Genomic DNA, 19,285 nt, shown 5'->3' with positions numbered 1-19,285 from the left:
TCATGAAAGGGTCTTCCATGAGTGGATGGGCACCTTTTTGGGGATCTAATCCAATGACTAAAAGTCAAATGGAAAAATGACAAACCCAAAGTGCTAGATTTCTGGAGCCCACTGCTTTTTGCACAGTTTCAGAATGTTATGTTGCATTCTGTTATTCTAATTTGTACTAGTTTCAATGACTTTTTCTCCTGGCCCAGAACTCGCCATTTTGATACCCTCCAACATTTCTCTGATGAAAATAGGGACATCATTTGTAAAGTTCTGTGCTTTTAGACCAGCTGAGGTGTGAAGGAAGCAGCCTTATATTGGTTAATCTAGTTCAGTGTGGTCTACGTTGACTGGAAGTAGCTCTCCAGGGTGCTGAAGATGCCAGCAGTAGTGGATAGTGGGTCAGCTCAGGTGAGGTGGCATTGCCCACCTGCCTTCCCAAATCCCAAGACTTGCTGCAGGTTGATGAATAGGAGAGGTGTGGGAAGTTCAGCATGGTGTGAACACAGCAGTCCACAATCTGATGCTCCTGTTGCTTTGTCTGGACCATGCCGAGCTCAGGAACCAGTAGAGATGCTCCTCACTCAGAAGGCAGGTGAAGAAGGGCACCCCACTGGCAACTCCTGGATATCAGGGATTGAACCTGCGACTTTTTGCATGCAAAGCAGATGCTCTGTTATTGAGCTTGCATGCTTCCTGTCTCTTCAAGACGGTTCTTGACTGGAGAAATGTGTGTGTGTTCTTCCAAAACACAGCAAGAAAGCCTACTGACTAGTTCTGAGCTCAGAATGAACATGTCTACTCATGCAGGCAGGATACAGAAAGAATGGGTGCCTTCGTGCAAGGAGAGCCAATGTGGTTTCCTCCAGTTGTTGTAGGATTACAATTTGTAAAATCTCCTTGTGTACTTATTATTAGAAAGAAGATATGAATATTCTCTCCATGTTTGCAGACAGTTGTCTAGGTCAAGGGACCCCTCTACAGTCCATATTCACTCACCATATGGGTCATTATGAAGTTCTCCAAAGAACTGAGGAATTACATGTAAAACAGAGAAACATTGCTTATTTTTCAACCAAAATTATTTTCATGCACCCTTGGATTGATTTTCAGTTTTTCTGTTCTGTTGGCCGTCTTCTTCTTCTTCTTCTTCTTCTTCTTCTTCTTCTTCTTCCTCTTCCTCTTCCTCTTCCTCTTCCTCTTCCTCTTCTTCTTTCCACATAAGAGCTGCTCTGACATGCGTCTGGTTAAAATCATTTGCATGCACCTGCTCAATTTTATTTAAAATATGTTTTGCTTCTTTTCCCACTATTTGTAAAATTGTACATAAGACTCAAATGAAGGCAAGTAGGGAAAGCATTGCTGTGTGTGTGAATACTGTGATTATCAACCATCATAAAAAATCAGCTAGGTTTTTGTTTCGGTGGGGTTTTTTTTATGTCAAAGCATTTGATTTCAGAAGGGAAAACTTTGAGTAAAGTACATGTGTTTTAGAGTCACGTGCCTTTAGAAAAGTTCTTGTATGTTTAATAATTTTGGGAAAGGGGTGATTGCTACATCACAAGAGCAATTTAGCATTTTGTACATTTTCTGTTGAATATGAATAGCAGAGTAAGTGGGTGATTAAAACATGTGAATTGCACAATTTGTCAGTTAACTTTTAAGAAATGTCGGGGAAAATGCACGTTCTCAAGCAGTTTGGTTTTGGAATTCAATATGAACAAGAAGTAACTCGAATAGGGTGATCCTATGCCTGTCTACTCAGAAGTAAGCCTTGGTGTGTTCAATAAGTTAAAAAACAAAACAAAGTTGTACAGTGGCATACATCAATAGCCAGCAAAAGTCATGGTGAACTGAAATATTTTCAGCATGTGTCAGAAAAATGTATTCGCCTTATTTCTGGGGGAAGACTGTTCCAGAGAGACTGTTCCACATTGTGGGCTGTGCAGAAGCAGATCTATGTAGCTATGTGGGTATTAGAGCTATGTGATCTTACGTTAGAGATGAAAAAAGATTTTGCAGTGTGAGAGAGAAAAGATCAAGAGGTTGTAGAATAAGGAATTATTGTTTTTTGCTAAAATGAAGAATTTTTCTATCTGTTCCTGAACCCGAGGACATTTCAATGGCAGCCACAACACATTTCTAGAATTAGGATGCAGCAGTATCATTTATTTAGTCTGGCTCCAGCAGTAACTTCTTCCTTTTCTTCCTTTCTTTCTTCCCTAACACACGCTCTGCGACGTTGCTTCTTTCTCATTTTAGTTTTATAAGAGTCATTATTCAGAAATGAAGCATTTCGCCTGTCTTCTGTGGAAACAGAAATCAATAATTGCTTTAGTCAGTATTTTTAAATGAACATGGCAAGATACTTCATTAAGCTATAAATGCCACGTTACGGATGCTTTTTCAATAATAATTAAAATGGATAATAGCATTTGGAGTGGATACTTGTCTCGGAGAAGGGGCAATGTTGTTTGTAGATAAATCAGCTATTTCCAGTGATATCACTACAGTTCTGTGTTGTTGTTGCTTTAATTAGAGATGAAAGAATTTTGTCCTTTCATGGATGACTCTTAGTTCCTCTGCTTGCTAAAGATCTATTGGTCATATTGCAAGTAACCTATCTCATGAGTGTTATATCAAGCGACTTTCTCACCCTGGTGCCTGCCAGATGTTTCTCACTACAAGTCCCATCAACCCCAGCCAGCGGAGTCAAGGGTCAAGGATGATGGAGGTTGTAGTCCAAAGCATATGGAAGGAACCATGATGAGGAAGGCTGCTACAGAGTGAGAGAGCGTCATCCCTTCTTTCTATGCTTTCTGGCACACCCAGGCCATCTCCAATATTCTTGCTAGGGCGTAACTATTGAATCAGAGAATCATAGAATCATAGAGTTGGAAGAGACCACAAGGGCCATCGAGTCCAACCCCCTGCCAAACAGGAAACACCATCAGAGCACTCCTGACATATGGTTGTCAAGCCTCTGCTTAAAGACCTCCAAAGAAGGAGACTCCACCACACTCCTTGGCAGCAAATCCCACTGTCGAACAGCTCTTACTGTCAGGAAGTTCTTCCTAATGTTTAGGTGGAATCTTCTTTCTTGTAGTTTGGATCCATAGCTCCGTGTCCGCTTCTCTGGAGCAGCAGAAAACAACCTTTCTCCCTCCTCTATGTGACATCCTTTTATATATTTGAACATGGCTATCATATCACCCCTTAACCTCCTCTTCTCCAGGCTAAACATGCCCAGCTCCCTTAGCCGTTCCTCATAAGGCATCGTTTCCAGGCCTTTGACCATTTTGGTTGCCCTCCTCTGGACACGTTCCAGTTTGTCAGTGTCCTGCTTGAACTGTGGTGCCCAGAACTGGACACAGTACTCCAGGTGAGAATAGGACTTGATTTCATGGTCAGCCCCTGGATTTTTTTCTGGAATATCGCCCATGTGCAATAATCCCACTTGCACCAGATTTTTCATAAGGAAGCCCTGTTTGAATGCTACTGAACACCCAAAGACACTGAAGGCTGGGGAAGAGAATCAGGCAAGAGGGGAAGAGGGGCAATACACATGTTTCATCCTACCATGTTTATGGGTTGATGCAGGGACAGGCGCTATTTGATCTGGTCCTGTGTGACTTTGCTTCCAAACCACTAAGATCTGGCTTTCAGTATCCTTAGCAGAGCAATTTAAGTTTCCCAATGAATGTCAACTAGCTTCATGTTTTGGAGCGAGTGACTATTCAGAGTTCTGACCTTCTGAGCCCCAATACCCCAAGAAGCACCTTAGACTATGTTTTGCTTTTCGATGTCTTCCTGTTTTATAAAACTGCACAGTCTCCTTACAAAGTCATTTATCCTAGGCATAAGAACCAGGAAACTCACCTCTGTCTCTGTTTGCCTTGTGTTGTCAAGGGGGTGAATCAGTGGTTGAAATGAATGAAAAGAAGTGAATAACCTTCAGGCCGGGTCAAGAGATGTTGACTTGTGCACAGGGTCTCTGTTCATGTAAACAACCGTATGGTGGTTATCCTTTGTTCATAGTTTCTAAGACAATAATGTTGAATGAGCTGGGGTAGGTAGCAAAGGGTTATGACTGGAAACATAGAATTCCTTGTTTGTATAGAAACAAGTTTTCTCCATTCCCAATCACAAATTGTTTAGTCCTAGTCCAGAGGATTCTTACCGCCACATGTCCTGAAGAAGTTAAAAGATATCTTCAGGATATTTTATCTGCATAATACTGTATCTAAAAGTGTTTTGGTTTTTTAAATGGGCTTCTGATTAACCATGTTGTTTCTGTCGTTTGCTTTTCTTTACAGCACCAAGGAAAAATTGGAGTTAAATTTAATGTTGGAACAGATGATATCGCAATTGAAGAGGTCAACGCAATCATTAATGATGGGAAATATCACGTAGTACGTTTCACAAGAAGTGGTGGTAATGCCACATTACAGGTGGACAACTGGCCAGTTATAGAACGCTACCCAGCAGGTAAGGATGTAAATTCTGACAGTTGGATTTCTGGCAGGGAGGGGGAAGGACAAAAGGTTATGTGGTGGATTTGCTTGTGTAGGTACATGGGATCTTGGCTTCTTCCAGATGTGTTCTTTTTCTGCCATGAAAAAAATAATTAATGTTTTGTAGACTGTGATAATGACAATTCCTAGGTGAAGCAAACAAAGTAAATGTGCAGACTGTCTTTGAACTACATTTGACACATGAGTGAAACTGAAGTCATGTAGATGTCAACGCTTTGAGACACCAAAGTGGGTTTTTTTTAAATAAAAAACAAACCAAAACCTTTAATTATTACTATACTCGTATATTCAGATGGTGGTGGAAGGCTTTGGCAAAAGCATCACAATACGTCAAATTAAATAAATAATCCGCAAGTGGGTGTTCAGAACAAATTTATTAAGGAAAGCATTGCCTGTGCTTATTTTATAACCAACCTTCCATAGCTTGCGGAGATTGGGCAATAACAACTTGTATTAAAGGGATCACAGAAACCAAGAAGCGGTGCCTTGAAAGAAGAATGGAATTGATTTTAAGAGCATTCGTTTAAACACAATAGCTGTGGCCCACTAACCATTTATCCTGCAGCAGTCTCATCAAAGCCAGCCCAACCTACCAATGATTGTTCGCAAAGATATGGAACTTTAATTCTCACTAGGTGAACAGTCGAGAGACCATTGATTATACCCGGTATGGAAAATTGCCTTAGGTATGCAGATAGTCTTGGGAGGTTGTGTAAGACCACTAAAGCTAGGCGTCATATATTTTAAAGATGGTTTTCATATCCTGTGGTTGGCTTTCAGAGTTCTGCACCAGGAGCAGTCTGCCTGGTGGGGCAGAACCGCTGGCAGTGGTGGCTCTACTGCTTCCTGGGGCAGGAGCGGTGAGGTGATCGTGAGGTCAGGGCTGTGTGAGTGGAGTCAATCCAGCACTCCTGCAAGTTCCTTTGCACAGCCCCAATCTTGCTGTCACCTCAACCCTCTCCCTCCATCAGTGATATGTCTGCTGGGATGCTGTTGCTGCAGCTCCGCCCAACTGGGGGTGCACTATTCTAAAGACACTAATCCAGAGGCCACTGGAACCATTTGTCTCCCTTGAACAATCAGGATCTATAATGAAGTTGACATTCCAACAATCACAAAGTGGAATGGATTGGATTCTCTGATCCCTGGCAAGAAAGGTAGAGGTTAAGCCAGAGGTCTCTCAAGTAGATAGGCATTGTGGTTTGTTGACATGTCACTCCATTGCTGTATAATTCCTCTAGTCCAGTTATTGCTATTATTATTTAACCAATCACAATTTTCCGTACTCCAAAATGCTTTGCAACTGTCATCATGTCTGTCAACCCTTGAGAGGGAGCTTATTGTTGTTCCCATTTTACAGATCGAGAACTGAGTGCTTCTGTTGACTTGACCAGGCCAACCTGTAAGCACGTTGCTAAGCAGCAGTTTAAAGCTGAGTTTTGCAATCCTCTGGACCTTTAGTTACTTAAAAGGGTTACAGGCCACCTTTCAGGGTTATGCCCTCACAAAGTGACAGCTGTACACATGAATATCATCAACACACCAAGTAATATAAATTATCAGGAAGCAGCATCTTGGTTTTGTAAGTCCAACCGAATTCAAAAGCAGCTGAGAATCACATAACCAAACTCACATTAAGGAAAGCACTTGAAGAACCAAGTGTAATCCATTTGGAAGAGTTTCCTTGGGCAGCTTGGCGATAACTAGGACCTGGGTAACTCTAGTCAGGGTCAACCACTATGGTTAAATCCACAGCAGCTGTACCAAGATAATAGGTTCAGGGGCAGCTTCAAGCTACACACATAGTTCTTCAAGGGGAGTGCAGTTCATCCAGGCCAGGCATCATAACTCCATCCACAATTGCCAACTTCCCAACCCACAATACCGTCATCGGGTCTGAATCAAGTTCTTCCTTGTTCACCTTCACTGCCTTGTCTGGATTAAGTTTCAGCTGTTCCACCTTCATCCACCCCAATGCTATCTCCAGACACTGGTTCAAAGGTTCCACAGCCTCCCTGGGATTAGATGGTGGAAAATGATTTCTTCCAGCATTTTCATATAGATATTATAAAGCACAGAAGACAAAATGGAGCCCTGCAGCATTCACACACCAAAGACCATGGAGATGAACAAGACTTGTTCAGCACTGCCTTCTGGAATCAGCCATCCAGAAAGGACTGGAGTCACTGAAACATCAAGACCTACTAAGACCAGCCCTCTCTGGTCATTCCAGAAGGATACCAAGCTCAACAAGAACAAAGGCCACTGAGAAGTCCAGCAAGACCAATACGGTTGGACTTCCATTGCCCCTTCCTTTGTGTATCCACGTATTAAAGACGTTTCTGTCCAAAAACAAGGGTGGCATGGACTGGAAAGATCCTAAATAATTGGTTTCCTTCAAAATTACCTGGAGTTGAGAGGCGACCTTCCTCTCTAATATTTTCCCTAACAGGGAAGATTAGAGACTGTGTGGTTGTTATATGTTCAGTAGGATCTAGACTTGTTTTCATTAGCAAGGGTCTGCCCATTGCTTTCTTCAGAGACCACCCACTCACTCAAGGACATCCACTTGCTTCTGACATCCAGGTAACCCTTGCAACCTTTAATGCTGGTGATGGGCATGCATCTAGACAGCAGGCCTCAGAGTTGCAAGCTCTGCTTTGATTGCTCCACAGTTTGTAGCCTGGATCTCAGGTGTCTGTGAGAGGCCTTCAAGAGGTTGTGTCCAATGCAGGGTGGAACTAAAGTTCCTTCTCCCACACAGTAGGTATGTGTGCTGCCGTGCAACAATGTAGGGTTGTTGTGCTATGCACTGTTGGAGCCCAGTTGGTGCTGGAAGTTTCCAGATTGTATACTAACCACATTTCATATGTGAACATGATGAGCTCTGCATTGTGCATTAAGTTCAGCTGAGGAGAAGGCATGGAGTGCATTTATGGTGTCTTTATTAACTTCCTGCACACAGTCTGAGATTCTCTGTGGGTTTTTCCTGTACAGGTAGGTGAGGGGAACAGGGGTGTGTAGTCATCTGAAGGTACTGAAAGAGAGCATTTGGGGCTAAAACACTCTGTGATGAAGCATCCTTAGACTGACAGATACTGTTCCCAGAAGACACATTGGAATTTGGGTTGTGTGTATACAGTATGCGTGCAGTTATTGACCACGGGAGCGGTGTGTGGCCCCCTGGATTTGCCACAGTACCTGTGCTGGTGGCAATTGCAGTGATGGCTCAATTCTTGCTCATATCTTTTTAAGAGGAATACCTGGAAACTTTCCATAGACTGCTAAACAAATGTTAGCAGCCTTTGTGTTGATTTTTAACAATCCCCAATGCAGCTACAACTGGGCTTAATTAAAGCCACAGTTTCAGCCATAACTCAGAATCCCCCTGTGCGTGTTATTGCTTGGCTCAGCCCAATCGTTCTTGGTATTTAATTTTCTTTGAGCTTTTATCGGTACCATCATGTTGCCTTTGTTCATGGCAGAACAACAGGAGCCAGTTCTTTGTTTTCTCCCACCCACCCCTGTCTTGATTTAACACCATCTTCATACCTTCTTGGGGTTTTTTTTTGGGGGGGGGGAGTGTTTGTTTTAGATAACTGAATGTTCTTGAAAAACATTGAGTGTGAGTGCCTGGAGGTGGTTGGAGGATGGATGGTGGCTAACAGACTGAGGTTGAATCCTGACAAGACAGAAGTACTGTTTTGGGGGGACAGGGGGCGGGCGAGTGTGGGGGACTCCCTGGTCCTGAATGGGGTAACTGTGCTCCTGAAGGACCAGGTGTGCAGCCTGGGAGTCATTTTGGACTCACAGCTCTCCATGGAGGCGCAGGTTAATTCTCTGTCCAGGGCGGCTGTCTACCAGCTCCATCTGGTACCCAGGTTGAAACCCTATCTGTCTGCGGACTGTCTTGCCAGAGTGCTGCAAGCTCTAGTTATCTCCCGCTTGGACTACTACATTGCGCTCTACATGGGGCTACCTTTGAAGGTGACCGGGAAACTGCAATTAATCCAGAATGCGGCAGCTAGACTGGTGACTGGGAGTGGCCGCTGGGACCACATAACACCGGTCCTGAAAGATCTGCATTGGCTCCCAGTACGTTTCTGAGCACAATTCAAAGTGTTGGTGCTGACCTTTAAAGCCCTAAACGGCCTCAGTCCTGTATACCTGAAGAAGCGTCTCCACCCCCATCGCTCAGCCCAGACACTGAGATCCAGCACCGAGGGCCTTCTGGCGCTTCCCTCATTGCGAGAAGTGAGGTTACAGGGAACCAGACAGAGGGCCTTCTCGGTAATGGCGCCCACCCTGTGGAATCCCCTCCCTTCAGATGTGAAGGAAATAAGCAGCTATCCTATCTTTAAAAGACATCTGAAGGCAGCCCTGTTTAGGGAAGTTTTTAATATTTAATGCTGTTTTGTTTTTTACACTTGATTGGAAGCTGCCCAGAGTGGCTGGGGAAACTCAGCCAGATGGGCGGGGTATAAAAAATAAATTATTATATTATATATTATTTCTAATCCTCTCTTTCTCAAATTCCATATTCCCTATCTCACTTCCCTTTATGGTGTGTGTGTGTGTGTGTGTGTGTGTGTGTGTGTGTGTGTGAGATATGCACAAAGCCACTGACCTGCATTCCACTGTTTACAGTAGGGGTGCCCAATGCTGTGCCCCCCCCGACTTTGCTGGACTACAAGCCTGATCATCTGTGACCATTAGCCATGGGAGTCACAGCCTAGCAACTTCTGGATGGCACCCCAGATTTACAGCATGCACCTTTAAATAGCAGTGAACATGACAGAGCACTATCTACTGATGCCCTGAATTCTATCCTTGCTGTTGACCTGCACCTGCTCCCTCCCCAGACCTTTTCACCTATTACTCTCCACAGTCTGCTGCCTTTCTTCCATGGACTGACTATAGTGGACTAGCTCTAACTCACTTTCCATTAAAGTCCTTGCTCCTAAGCCACATCTCTGCTATCAAAGAACACTGTAGCTGTAGGGAATCCAGAATTGTTGAACTCTTGGGATGCAACTTGAAAGGGCACAATGGAATAATAATCTCTTGTCTCTAGAATTATCTGTAGTTGAAGGGATGTTGAAAATCACCATTGCTCTCTTAGAGTAAAAATACCTCTCTGAAGTCTGTTGAGAATAGAAAATCTGAGGGGAGCGGGGAAGGATGAAAAATACTGGGGACAGGAGTTCCTGTACCCAACCATGGACTTCTTCTTCCCTTTTCATAATGGAAGAAAATGATTGGGGGGGGGGTTTACAAAAATAAAATAAAATCCTGTAGAATTATTTTCTCTTTTGAGACATGTGCACTGCTTTATAAGATGCTTTCCTCACTCAAAATTTGTATGTTTGCTTTTTTCTGAGTATATAAAAGTGTTTAGTTTTGTTGTCTTTTTGGTCCCTATCTCTCCTTTAAATCGGAACCAGTAAAGGTGTTGAATACCCTGTGTGAGTGTCTGGAGGTGCTTGGTGGTTGAATGGTGAATGGTGGTTAACAGATTGGGGTTGAATCCTGACAAGACAGAAGTGCTGTTTTGGGGGAGCAGGGGGCAGGCAGGTGTGGGGGACGCCCTGGTCCTGAATGGGGTAACTGTGCCCCTGAAGGACCAGGTGTGCAGTCTGGAAGACATTTTGGACTCACAGCTGTCCATGGAGGCACAGGTCAATTCTGTGTCCAGGGCAGCTGTTTACCAGCTCCATCTGGTACGCAGGCTGAGACCCTATCTACCCACAGACTGTCTCGCCAGAATGGTGCATGCTCTGGTTATCTCCTGCTTGGACTACTGCAATGTGTTCTACATGGGACTACCTTTGAAGGTAACCTGGAAACTACAACTAATCCAGAATGCAGCAGCTAGCCTGGTGACTGGGAGTAGCCACCGGGACCATATAACACTGGTCCTAAAGGATCTTCACTGGCTCTCAATGCATTTCCAAGGACAGTACCAACACTTTTTTTTTTTTTTAATAATTTTTATTGGGTTTTTACATTTTATAACAACAGACACACACACAAAGACAAAAACACACAGATACAATTTCATACCCTAATTTTCTTTACCCACTTTCATTGACTTCCCCCCACCCCCTCCTCTTACATCCCAGTTCCAATAATTAATTCAGCAGGTTCTTACCTAACCTCTTAAACATATTCATATTGCTTTTAAAAATTTAATTCTTTTTGTTTATCTATATTCAACTTATCCAATTCTCTTATAATCATTAATTTCTTTTTTTTTTAAGGTCGATCTAACTTCCCTTCCACAAATTTTTCCCTTTATTATATTAATTATAGGTCACATTGACCAAATAAACAAATCATAACATTTTATAGTTCTATTCTCTCTCCCCCCCCCCCCCCGCCCCGGTTTCTGTCCCTTCCCAAACAAATGTCCAAAAAACAAACAAAAAATAGTTCTTAGCCCGGATTCCTCACGTCCGAGGCATCTGATTCTCTGTCAGTCCCTCTCTGCCAACTATATTGGTAGTCCTCTTTGTTGGTCCTAAGACCCCGAAGGAGTTCAGTCAGAGTCACATCATATTTTCTTTCATCCAGGATGGTTGCTGCGAAGGATCATCTACTTTTCCATACTCAAGAGGAAAGTCCCAATCATGTTGCTTTATTCTTTTTAGTTTTAATATTCCAAGTACTCCAGGGACTTCCCTCTTCTTCTTTCTCATCTTTCGCAGGTTTGTAATCCAAAGGTCTTCTTGCTCGTACTCTAACAGTGTAGATTCCTGATTGATATTTTCCACTTGTAGTGTCTGCACTCCTTCTTTCTTCTCTGTCAATTCCAAGAGCATCTCTTCCTGCTCAGCTGCAGAGTTTTTGTAATACGTCTCCTTTGTGCATTCAGCAGAGTTGTTTGTTTCAGAATTCAAGGTCATAAATACTTTGCTCAGAGCCATACTCTGCTCTTGCAGGATTCCCACGAGAAAGAACATTTTTTCTATCTCCGCCAGTAATTTTCCCTCTGCAGCCATTGTAATGTCACTAATTCCCCCTAGGGGGCTTTCAGTTATTTAGTAGTCCTTTTCCAATAATCTGTTACTTTGTTATTATCACTACTTTGTTTCCAATCACCTCAGCTCAAATGTATCACCTTTAATTCAGAGAGTTGTTAAATAACAAAATTCTTTACTTTGTCCGCCCGTTTGACAGCTCCTTTGACAGCTGTCAAACTCCTTTCACTTTTTCCTCCGGCACACAAACAGGACACTCCCGGGTTTTGGGGGGGATTACACACAAAGTTCCAAAGTTCCTCCCTTTCTCTCCAGCACGAAATCTTCTTCTATCAAATTTGTGAAAAACTTTTAAATCATCAAAACAATATTCATTCCGCCTTAATTCTCCGTTCCTTGCTTTAAATCGTCTATAAGTAGAGGGGGTGCGGACTTCCCTTTAACACATCCCCCGATCGTGCCGAATTCAAAAGGTAAAAATTTTTTAAAGTCCAAATTCCACTACTCACGGGTCCTTTGTTATCCAATCTGAATTTTGGGAAGAAAGTCAGCGCTCTCCGGCCATGGCTCGCGGCTTCGCTCCACTGAAGTAGCGGTCTACTCTCAGCACCACGCCACTCTCCGTACCCTCTCCGTAGCCTTTAAAAAGGCTCTTCGTGGGTCGGGGAGGGCGCTTAAGGTGCCCACCGAGTCACCAAGTCCGCAGGCTTCCGCGCCTGCGGTTTCTGAGGGACCCCGTGTCGCCGGCACGGCAAGACCCGTCTTCAGCGGAGCCGATTCCCTCCGGAGCTCGGAGGGAATCCGCCATTAGCCGTTCGCGCTAACCCAGAAGTCTCAGTAACAACACTTTGAAGCTCTAAACGGCCTCAGCACAGTATACTTGAAGGAGGGTTTTCTTGCCGTTCCCTCACTGCGAGAAGTGAAATTACAGGGAACCAGGCAGAGGGCCTTCTCGGCAGTGGCACCCTCCCTGTGGAGCGCTCTCCCATTAGATGTCAAGGAGATAAAGAACTACACAACTGTTAGAAGACATCTGAAGGCAGCCCTGTATCAGGAAGTTTTTAGCATTTGATGTTTTATTATGTTTTTATATTTTTCTGCAGGCCTCCCAGAGTGGCTGGGGAAACCCAGCCAGATGGGAAGGGTATAAATAATAAAATTATTATTATTATTATTATTATTATTATTATTATTATTATTACTACTACTACTACTACTCCTCTGGTCTCCCAGGTCCTAGTGCAATGCTTTAACTCCTACACCAAACCGCCTCTCACCAACATATCTTAAAACCAAATTATGCCTTGCAGATGTTCCTCTAGTAAGATTCACATCCATTTGTGTGCCTGTAGTTCATTTTGGCTCTAGTTTTCTATGCCTGTTTTTTTTTTTTTAAGTCACTTGTTGCCATGGTGTTTTAACTTATCTCCCCTACCTGCTTCTGGGTTTAATTAAGAATAAGCAAGATCAGCAGGTTAATTAAGACGCCTCTTCATTTGAACTGTACAGCTGATCCCTCCTTCACAGACACTGAAGAAATTAGGCGTTTATCATCTAAGCTTCCTGCAATAGCAAACCTGATTAATTCTCTGCTGAGGCAAGCAGACTTCTTCACCTGCTTACCATTTCAAAACCTTTTGTTACAGGTGTACAATTTTTAATTTGGAAACGTATGAGAAACATATTGTCAAAAAGGTGTTTTGTGTATTTTACGCCTTCAGTTCTGCTCTCCTTGGGTTGCATTCAAGTAAATCCTGCTCAGAGCTGACCCACTGAAATTAATAAACTTTAGTGAGTCATGTCCATTAATTACAATGGGTCTACTTGCGAGCAGGACTAGTGTTGAATGGCATCCACAGTACCATCAGTATTGCAACTTCTGGAATTTATCGTCAGTATGCTTCGCTGTAGAAATCAAAATTCTTCACCAATAAGAGCTTGTGACACCTTATGCAAATTAAACTCATTTGCAAATCTTCAGTGGGGATGAACAGGCCCCGCCCCATTCAGTTCTGTTTCTGAGCTGAGTATTGACTCTGCCCTATGAATATTTTGGAGAGGACATTTTCAAGAAAGCACATCCCAGTCACTCCTTCCATGTACTACATAGCCAAGATATTTGGGTACACAATAATGTTTAAGCGAAATCAGAGTTAGGGCAGTGATTCCTGCCCTCGCTCTGGTTGCTTCTGGATAAAATAAACTTCTTTTTAGTTTAAATATTGAGACCATCAAGTATGTAATAACCACCAGTAGTGGAGCAAACATTTGTACAAAGCCCACCCACCCAAAACACTTCACAGCAACATTGGGGAAGACCACTTTGGCCAAGGTTTTACAGCCTTGAAGAAGTAACTGGCCGCATTGCACCTTCCCAATCTTCCTCTGCTAGCTTCAAATGTTTTCAAATCTTTCCACCCTACAGACTTCTTTTTTCTTGCCTCCATCTTTTTTCTTACCAAGGAGTAACTTGCAGTCCCTTCCTATCAATGGGCTTTATTAAAGTTTCTTAAGTCAGTGTGTTATTTATTTATGTTTGATTTGACAACTTATCAGCTTTCTTCTGTCTGATAATGCTATATAATGTTTCTTTAAGTCAGGGGAGACAGGCATTTGCTCCCCACCCCACCCACCCCTCGGTTTTGTAGCTGTGGGCTTTCCCCTCCTTTCTTTCACATCTTTCCCTTTTTCATCTTGGAGAACCTGGTAAAAAGCGGAGGCTTATCGCTTCTGAGATGCAACAGATTCTGTAATTAAATTCAGATTTTAATAAAATGTGCCGTGTGCTCGCCATTGCTCTGCCGCTGACAGATTCCGCCTCCTTTGGTTAAAAAAAAATGACATAATGCTGCTTCTTTGTAAGAGGCAGGGAAATGTCAAATGAGTAGCGGCGCTCCCAGATCTGCTATAAAGCATTTAGAAAATGCACAGTCCTTTTAAAAGATTCATAACAAAGCATGGTAAATACAAGAACAGAAGAACACAGTTTTAAGAACTTGAAGAATCTTCGAGCAGTTTCCAAATATTCGGGGCTGAGGGGGAAGCATGTCTCAGAGCCCTCTTGAGATTGTAATATTTTAGATTGCAGGTGGGAGACAGACTGTGTGTTTGACTGCTCTTCTGCATGAAGACTCCCTTGTAATGGGAATAAAGGGTGAAATGAGTAGCAGCGATTCTCTTTTTAGAGAACAAGATCGCATCTTGTTAGCCATCAAGCCCAAAGGGTGCCTTGAACTGTTGACCTGAGAGATGGCAGAGCCACGGCTGGGAAACATTATATATTTATAACCGCAAAGAGCAAAGTTTTGTTCATTTATTAACTTCATACCAGACTATAAAGGCCCATTTATTCCAGTATCTTTGCAGTGATCAAACAGAAGCTTCTTAGAAAACTCATAAACGGGGATTGGGGGCAAAAGCATACCCTCCAGCATTTCTCCAATGAAAATCGGGGTGTTTTATTCAATAATATTAATAGCAATATTGATAATTTTATTATTTGTTCCCCGCCCATCTGACTGGGTTTCCCCAGCCACTCTGGGTGGCTTCCAACATATATAAAAACATAATAAAACATTAAACATTTTTTTAAAAAACTTCCCTATACAGAGCTGCCTTCAGATGTCTTCTAAGGTTGTATAGAGTAGTTACTTTTCTCCTTGGCTCGGAGGTCACATAACTCCATACCATCCATCATTTGTCTGATGAAAACAGGGATGTCCTAAGGAAAGGGGGTCCCTTTACCTTTACGGAAAAGCAGGACATTCCAGGATCAAATCAGAAACCGGGGTGTGCTTTTGTAAATTCGGGACTGTCCCTGGAAAATAGGGATGCTTGTAAGGTCTGCATTAGCTATCTCTTAATGTTTCCTCCAGGATGTGGGTGGCACTGTGGGTTAAATCACAGAGCCTAGGACTTGCCATTCAGAAGGTCAGCGGTTCGAATCCCTGCGGCGGGGTGAGCTCCTGTTGCTCGGTCCCTGCTCCTGCCAACCTAGCAGTTCAAAAGCACGTCAAAGTGCAAGTAGATAAGTAGGTACCGCTCCAGCGGGAAGGTAAACAGCATTTCCGTGCGCTGCTCTGGTTCACCAGAAGTGGCTTAGTCATGCTGGCCACATGACCCAGAAGCTGTACACCGGCTCCCTCGGCCAATAAAGCGAGATGAGCGCCGCAACCCCAGAGTCGGTGACGACTGGACCTAATGGTCAGGGGTCCCTTTACCTTTACCTTTATTGTTTTATCCCTGTCAACCAGCACTCAGAGGCACTGTGCCTTGGAGAATCTAGAGGTTATATATTCACTACATGCTCATTGAAAACACAGGTGGTTTACAGCTGAGCTAATGATTGCCATACTTTCAATGTCAGTATCACTGTTGCATTGCAGCAACCACACACCAATGGCACCCCACTGCTTTGGAAATATTTCACTTCGATAGATATTTTGCCTTTAATCATTATCATTGTCATCGTATCAGTTATTTTATTTGTTTATTTCATTATATACTGCTTGATTGTAGAACAAAACCTCAAAGCTGTTTACAAAAAAAGGAAGAAGATAAAGCAATGAATCACCACTAAAAAAATTTACAACTATAATTTAAAACATACAGAAAGTTTCGACCATAACAGAGTAGGATAAAACAAATGGAAACTCATACAAACTTTCTAAACATCTGGATAGGCTTGTCCTATCCAGCAGGCACCAAAAAGAAAATATCAGGAAAGCGCCTTCCCTTTTTCTATCAATAAGCAGGGAATTCCCAAGTGTCAGTGATGCCACACTAAACAACCTCGTTCTTATAAATGTGGTGTGGGTATTATATGGCACCTGTAAAAGTGTCAATTCCAGTTGAGTGGGCACTGTGGACACAGATGGGTTACAAAAGATACATATAACCAGCATCCCACACTGGTCTAAGTAATATAGATATGCAAACACAGTCATAGTGGGCTTGCTGATCGGAAGATTGGCAGTTCAAATCCCCACAATGGGGTGAGCTCCTATTGCTCTGTCCCAGCTCCTGCCAAGCTAGCAGTTCAAAAGCACACCAGTGCAAGTAGATAAATAGGTACCACTGCAGTGGGAAGGTAAACGGTGTTTCTGTGCGCTCTGGCACTTGTCACTGTGTCCTGTTGCACCAGATGTGATTTAGTCATGCTGGCCACATGACCCAGAAAGCGGTCTGTGAGCAAGCGCCAACTCCCTCGGCCGGAAAGCAAGATTAGCGCCACACCCCATAGTTGCCTTTGACCGGACTTAACCATCCAGGGGTCCTTTACCTTTACCTTTTACTCAGTGGGACAGCTGATTCAGACTGAGAATCCAAGTCAGAGTGTCAGTTCTGTAGAGCCAGCCAAGCCCTCATTGGCTCCTCAGGTCACTTGTTCTGCCTGGGTTGAAGAGGAGCAGGATGAACACCACAGAGACCAGGCCAATAAGTGTCTGAGAGGCACACCTAGGCTCCTCTGCCGTAGTCCTCAATTCAGCAGCTTGCACCAGCCTTCCCCTATCTGGTGCCTAAAGATGATGGGGACTATAACTCCAATCAGACCCAGGTAGCATGGCCAAAGATGAGGAATCATGGGAAGTCTTGTCCAGTGCCTCTGCAGAATACAACACCACACCCAACATTCTTCATACAAAATGTGCCCCTTCAGTTCTGCCCTAGATTTTTTTGACTGGAGCTTGTGTTGAGCACCATTCTGTATGCCAGCCAATATATGCAGTGCTCACGAGTCCCACTTCACACAGTGCATAGTTAAACTATGGAACTCATTGCCACAGGAGACAGCAATGGCCACCAACTGGGATGGGTTTAAAAGAGGATAAGACCAGTTCATGGAGGAGAGGGCTATTGAGAGCTACTAGCCAGATGGCAGCAGTGCTCCTGAATACCAGTTGCTTTAAGCCACAGCAAGGGAGAGTTGCTCTTGTGCTCAAATCCTGCCTGCGAGTTTCTCACAGGATGCCGAATCCAGCATTTCTTCTTATTTCTCCTAACTCTTTCAGTCTCATCGTACCGGTGATGCATTGCATTTCCATTAACTCCTAGAGCAGCCCTGAGGTAGCTCTGAGACCAGGGCCCTTCAAAAGGCAGCATAAATTCAATGCTGGCGTGAGCCTTTGAGCCAGACAATTTGCCATCCCAAATATGAAAGAAACAAACAAAAAACAAAATTAATTTCTGTGTAATGACATTGTGTTCTGAGATATCCCTGGGCCATAAGGCTTTTTTAAAAAAATGATCACATTTCTCTCTCTCTCTCTCTCTCTCTCTATATATATATATATTTGCCAGTGTTGTGAGTTGTGACAGTGCAATAGGACTTCATGTCTTCAGGACAAGAACTTCTGTTTAGCTCCCTAATTCAGAAAAAGTACTATAATTCATACTGGAAATGGAAAAAGTGACACTCATGTCTGCTCTGGATAAAAAGAGAGAGAGAGGGAGGGAGGGAGGCACAACCTAAATAATTCAGGTCTCTGAGAAGATATTAATCTCTTTCTTACACCCATTCTCAATGTGAGCCTCTTCCTTTCAAGCCCACTGATAAATTTTTGTGGGTGGGTGGGGTCTGTTTGTTTCTATTTTGTGATTTTTTTCCCCTGCCGCTGCACATGCAGTGATAGGCAGGGACCAAAAATTGGTGCCATCATTGAGGGCACAGCAGTCCAGATTCAAACAGTATGTCAAATTATTCTTCTGTGTTTATCGTGTGTGCACGCATGCATTAAGAACAATACCCCTTTAAGAATGTGTTTGATGTGTTAGTTGTGAATATCTATCTACCCCAGAGCTCCTGGTGTGTGGAGCAGGGAATGATCCCCTTCTCTTCCAGGCATTATTCCATCATTTCCGAGCGCAATTCAAAGTGTTGGTGCTGACCTTTAAAGCCCTAAACGGCCTCAGTCCAGTATATCTGAAGGAGTGTCTCCACCCACATCATTCTACCCGGACACTGAGGTCCAGCACTGAAGGCCCTCTGGCCGTTCCCTCACTGCGAGAAGCCAAGTTAACAGGGAACCAGGAAGAGGGCCTTCTCGGTAGTGGCACCCGCCCTGTGGAACACCCTCCCGCCAGATGTCAAAGAGAACAAAAACTACCAGACTTTTAGAAGACATCTGAAGGCAGCCCTGAAAGAAAGAAAGTAATTTATTACGGTCATAGACCAGAAGAAAAACAAAAACAACGGTAGTTTACAAGGGGAGTAATGGTATCAATTTAAAAAAATTATACATAAAAGCAATGCACATATGCACACACACACACACACACACACACACGCACACACGCGCTGCAATATATGTGTAAACTTAAAAAAGAGTGGGCTTGTCCGGGGGTCAAGTCTTTTACTTTTTTACAGCTAATGCCCTCCGCTTGATCGCAGCCGCAGAAAATTTGCCCACTTTCAGTGTTACTTCTGGGTTTTTGTCTCCTAGTAGGATTTTCAGCCGCTGAGATTCAGATCGACCTGGAAATTTCTGAACGATAGGGGAAATAAACAATGACCTGATATCCCCATAGAGGTCGCAGTGTAGCAACACATGTGAAGCCGTTTCCACCTCTTTCAGACCACATGGGCAGACTCGTTCAGCATAGGGTTTGCCCACATATCTGCCCTTTAGTAAGGCAGATGGCAGTACATCAAATCTGGTAAGGGTAAACGCCCGCCTGTATTTTGCGATTTGTAAGTCCAGCAAATATGGTGTTAAATTGAACCCTTTTCCATAATCTTGGATAGCTGGATATTTATCTATCTTGCTCATATGGTCCTGAAGC

The 19,285-nt window shown here is 43.4% G+C and overlaps 1 protein-coding gene across 34 annotated transcripts in view; it reads left to right on the top strand.

The window, feature by feature from the left end:
* Nucleotides 1-19,285, top strand: part of NRXN1 (neurexin 1) — a 1,006,781-nt gene that overhangs the window by 837,391 nt on the left and 150,105 nt on the right. For all 34 annotated transcript variants that reach the window (XM_081854480.1, XM_081854477.1, XM_081854473.1 and 31 more), the window contains one exon: nucleotides 4,305-4,476. In XM_081854480.1, the coding sequence (XP_081710606.1) occupies nucleotides 4,305-4,476 (172 nt within the window). The remainder of the gene's footprint in view (nucleotides 1-4,304; nucleotides 4,477-19,285) is intronic.

This window comes from Podarcis erhardii, assembly GCF_964252035.2.
Source record: "Podarcis erhardii genome assembly, chromosome: 3".
NCBI classification, from domain to species: domain Eukaryota; kingdom Metazoa; phylum Chordata; class Lepidosauria; order Squamata; family Lacertidae; genus Podarcis; species Podarcis erhardii.
This window is presented reverse-complemented; position numbering and strand designations above follow the sequence as displayed.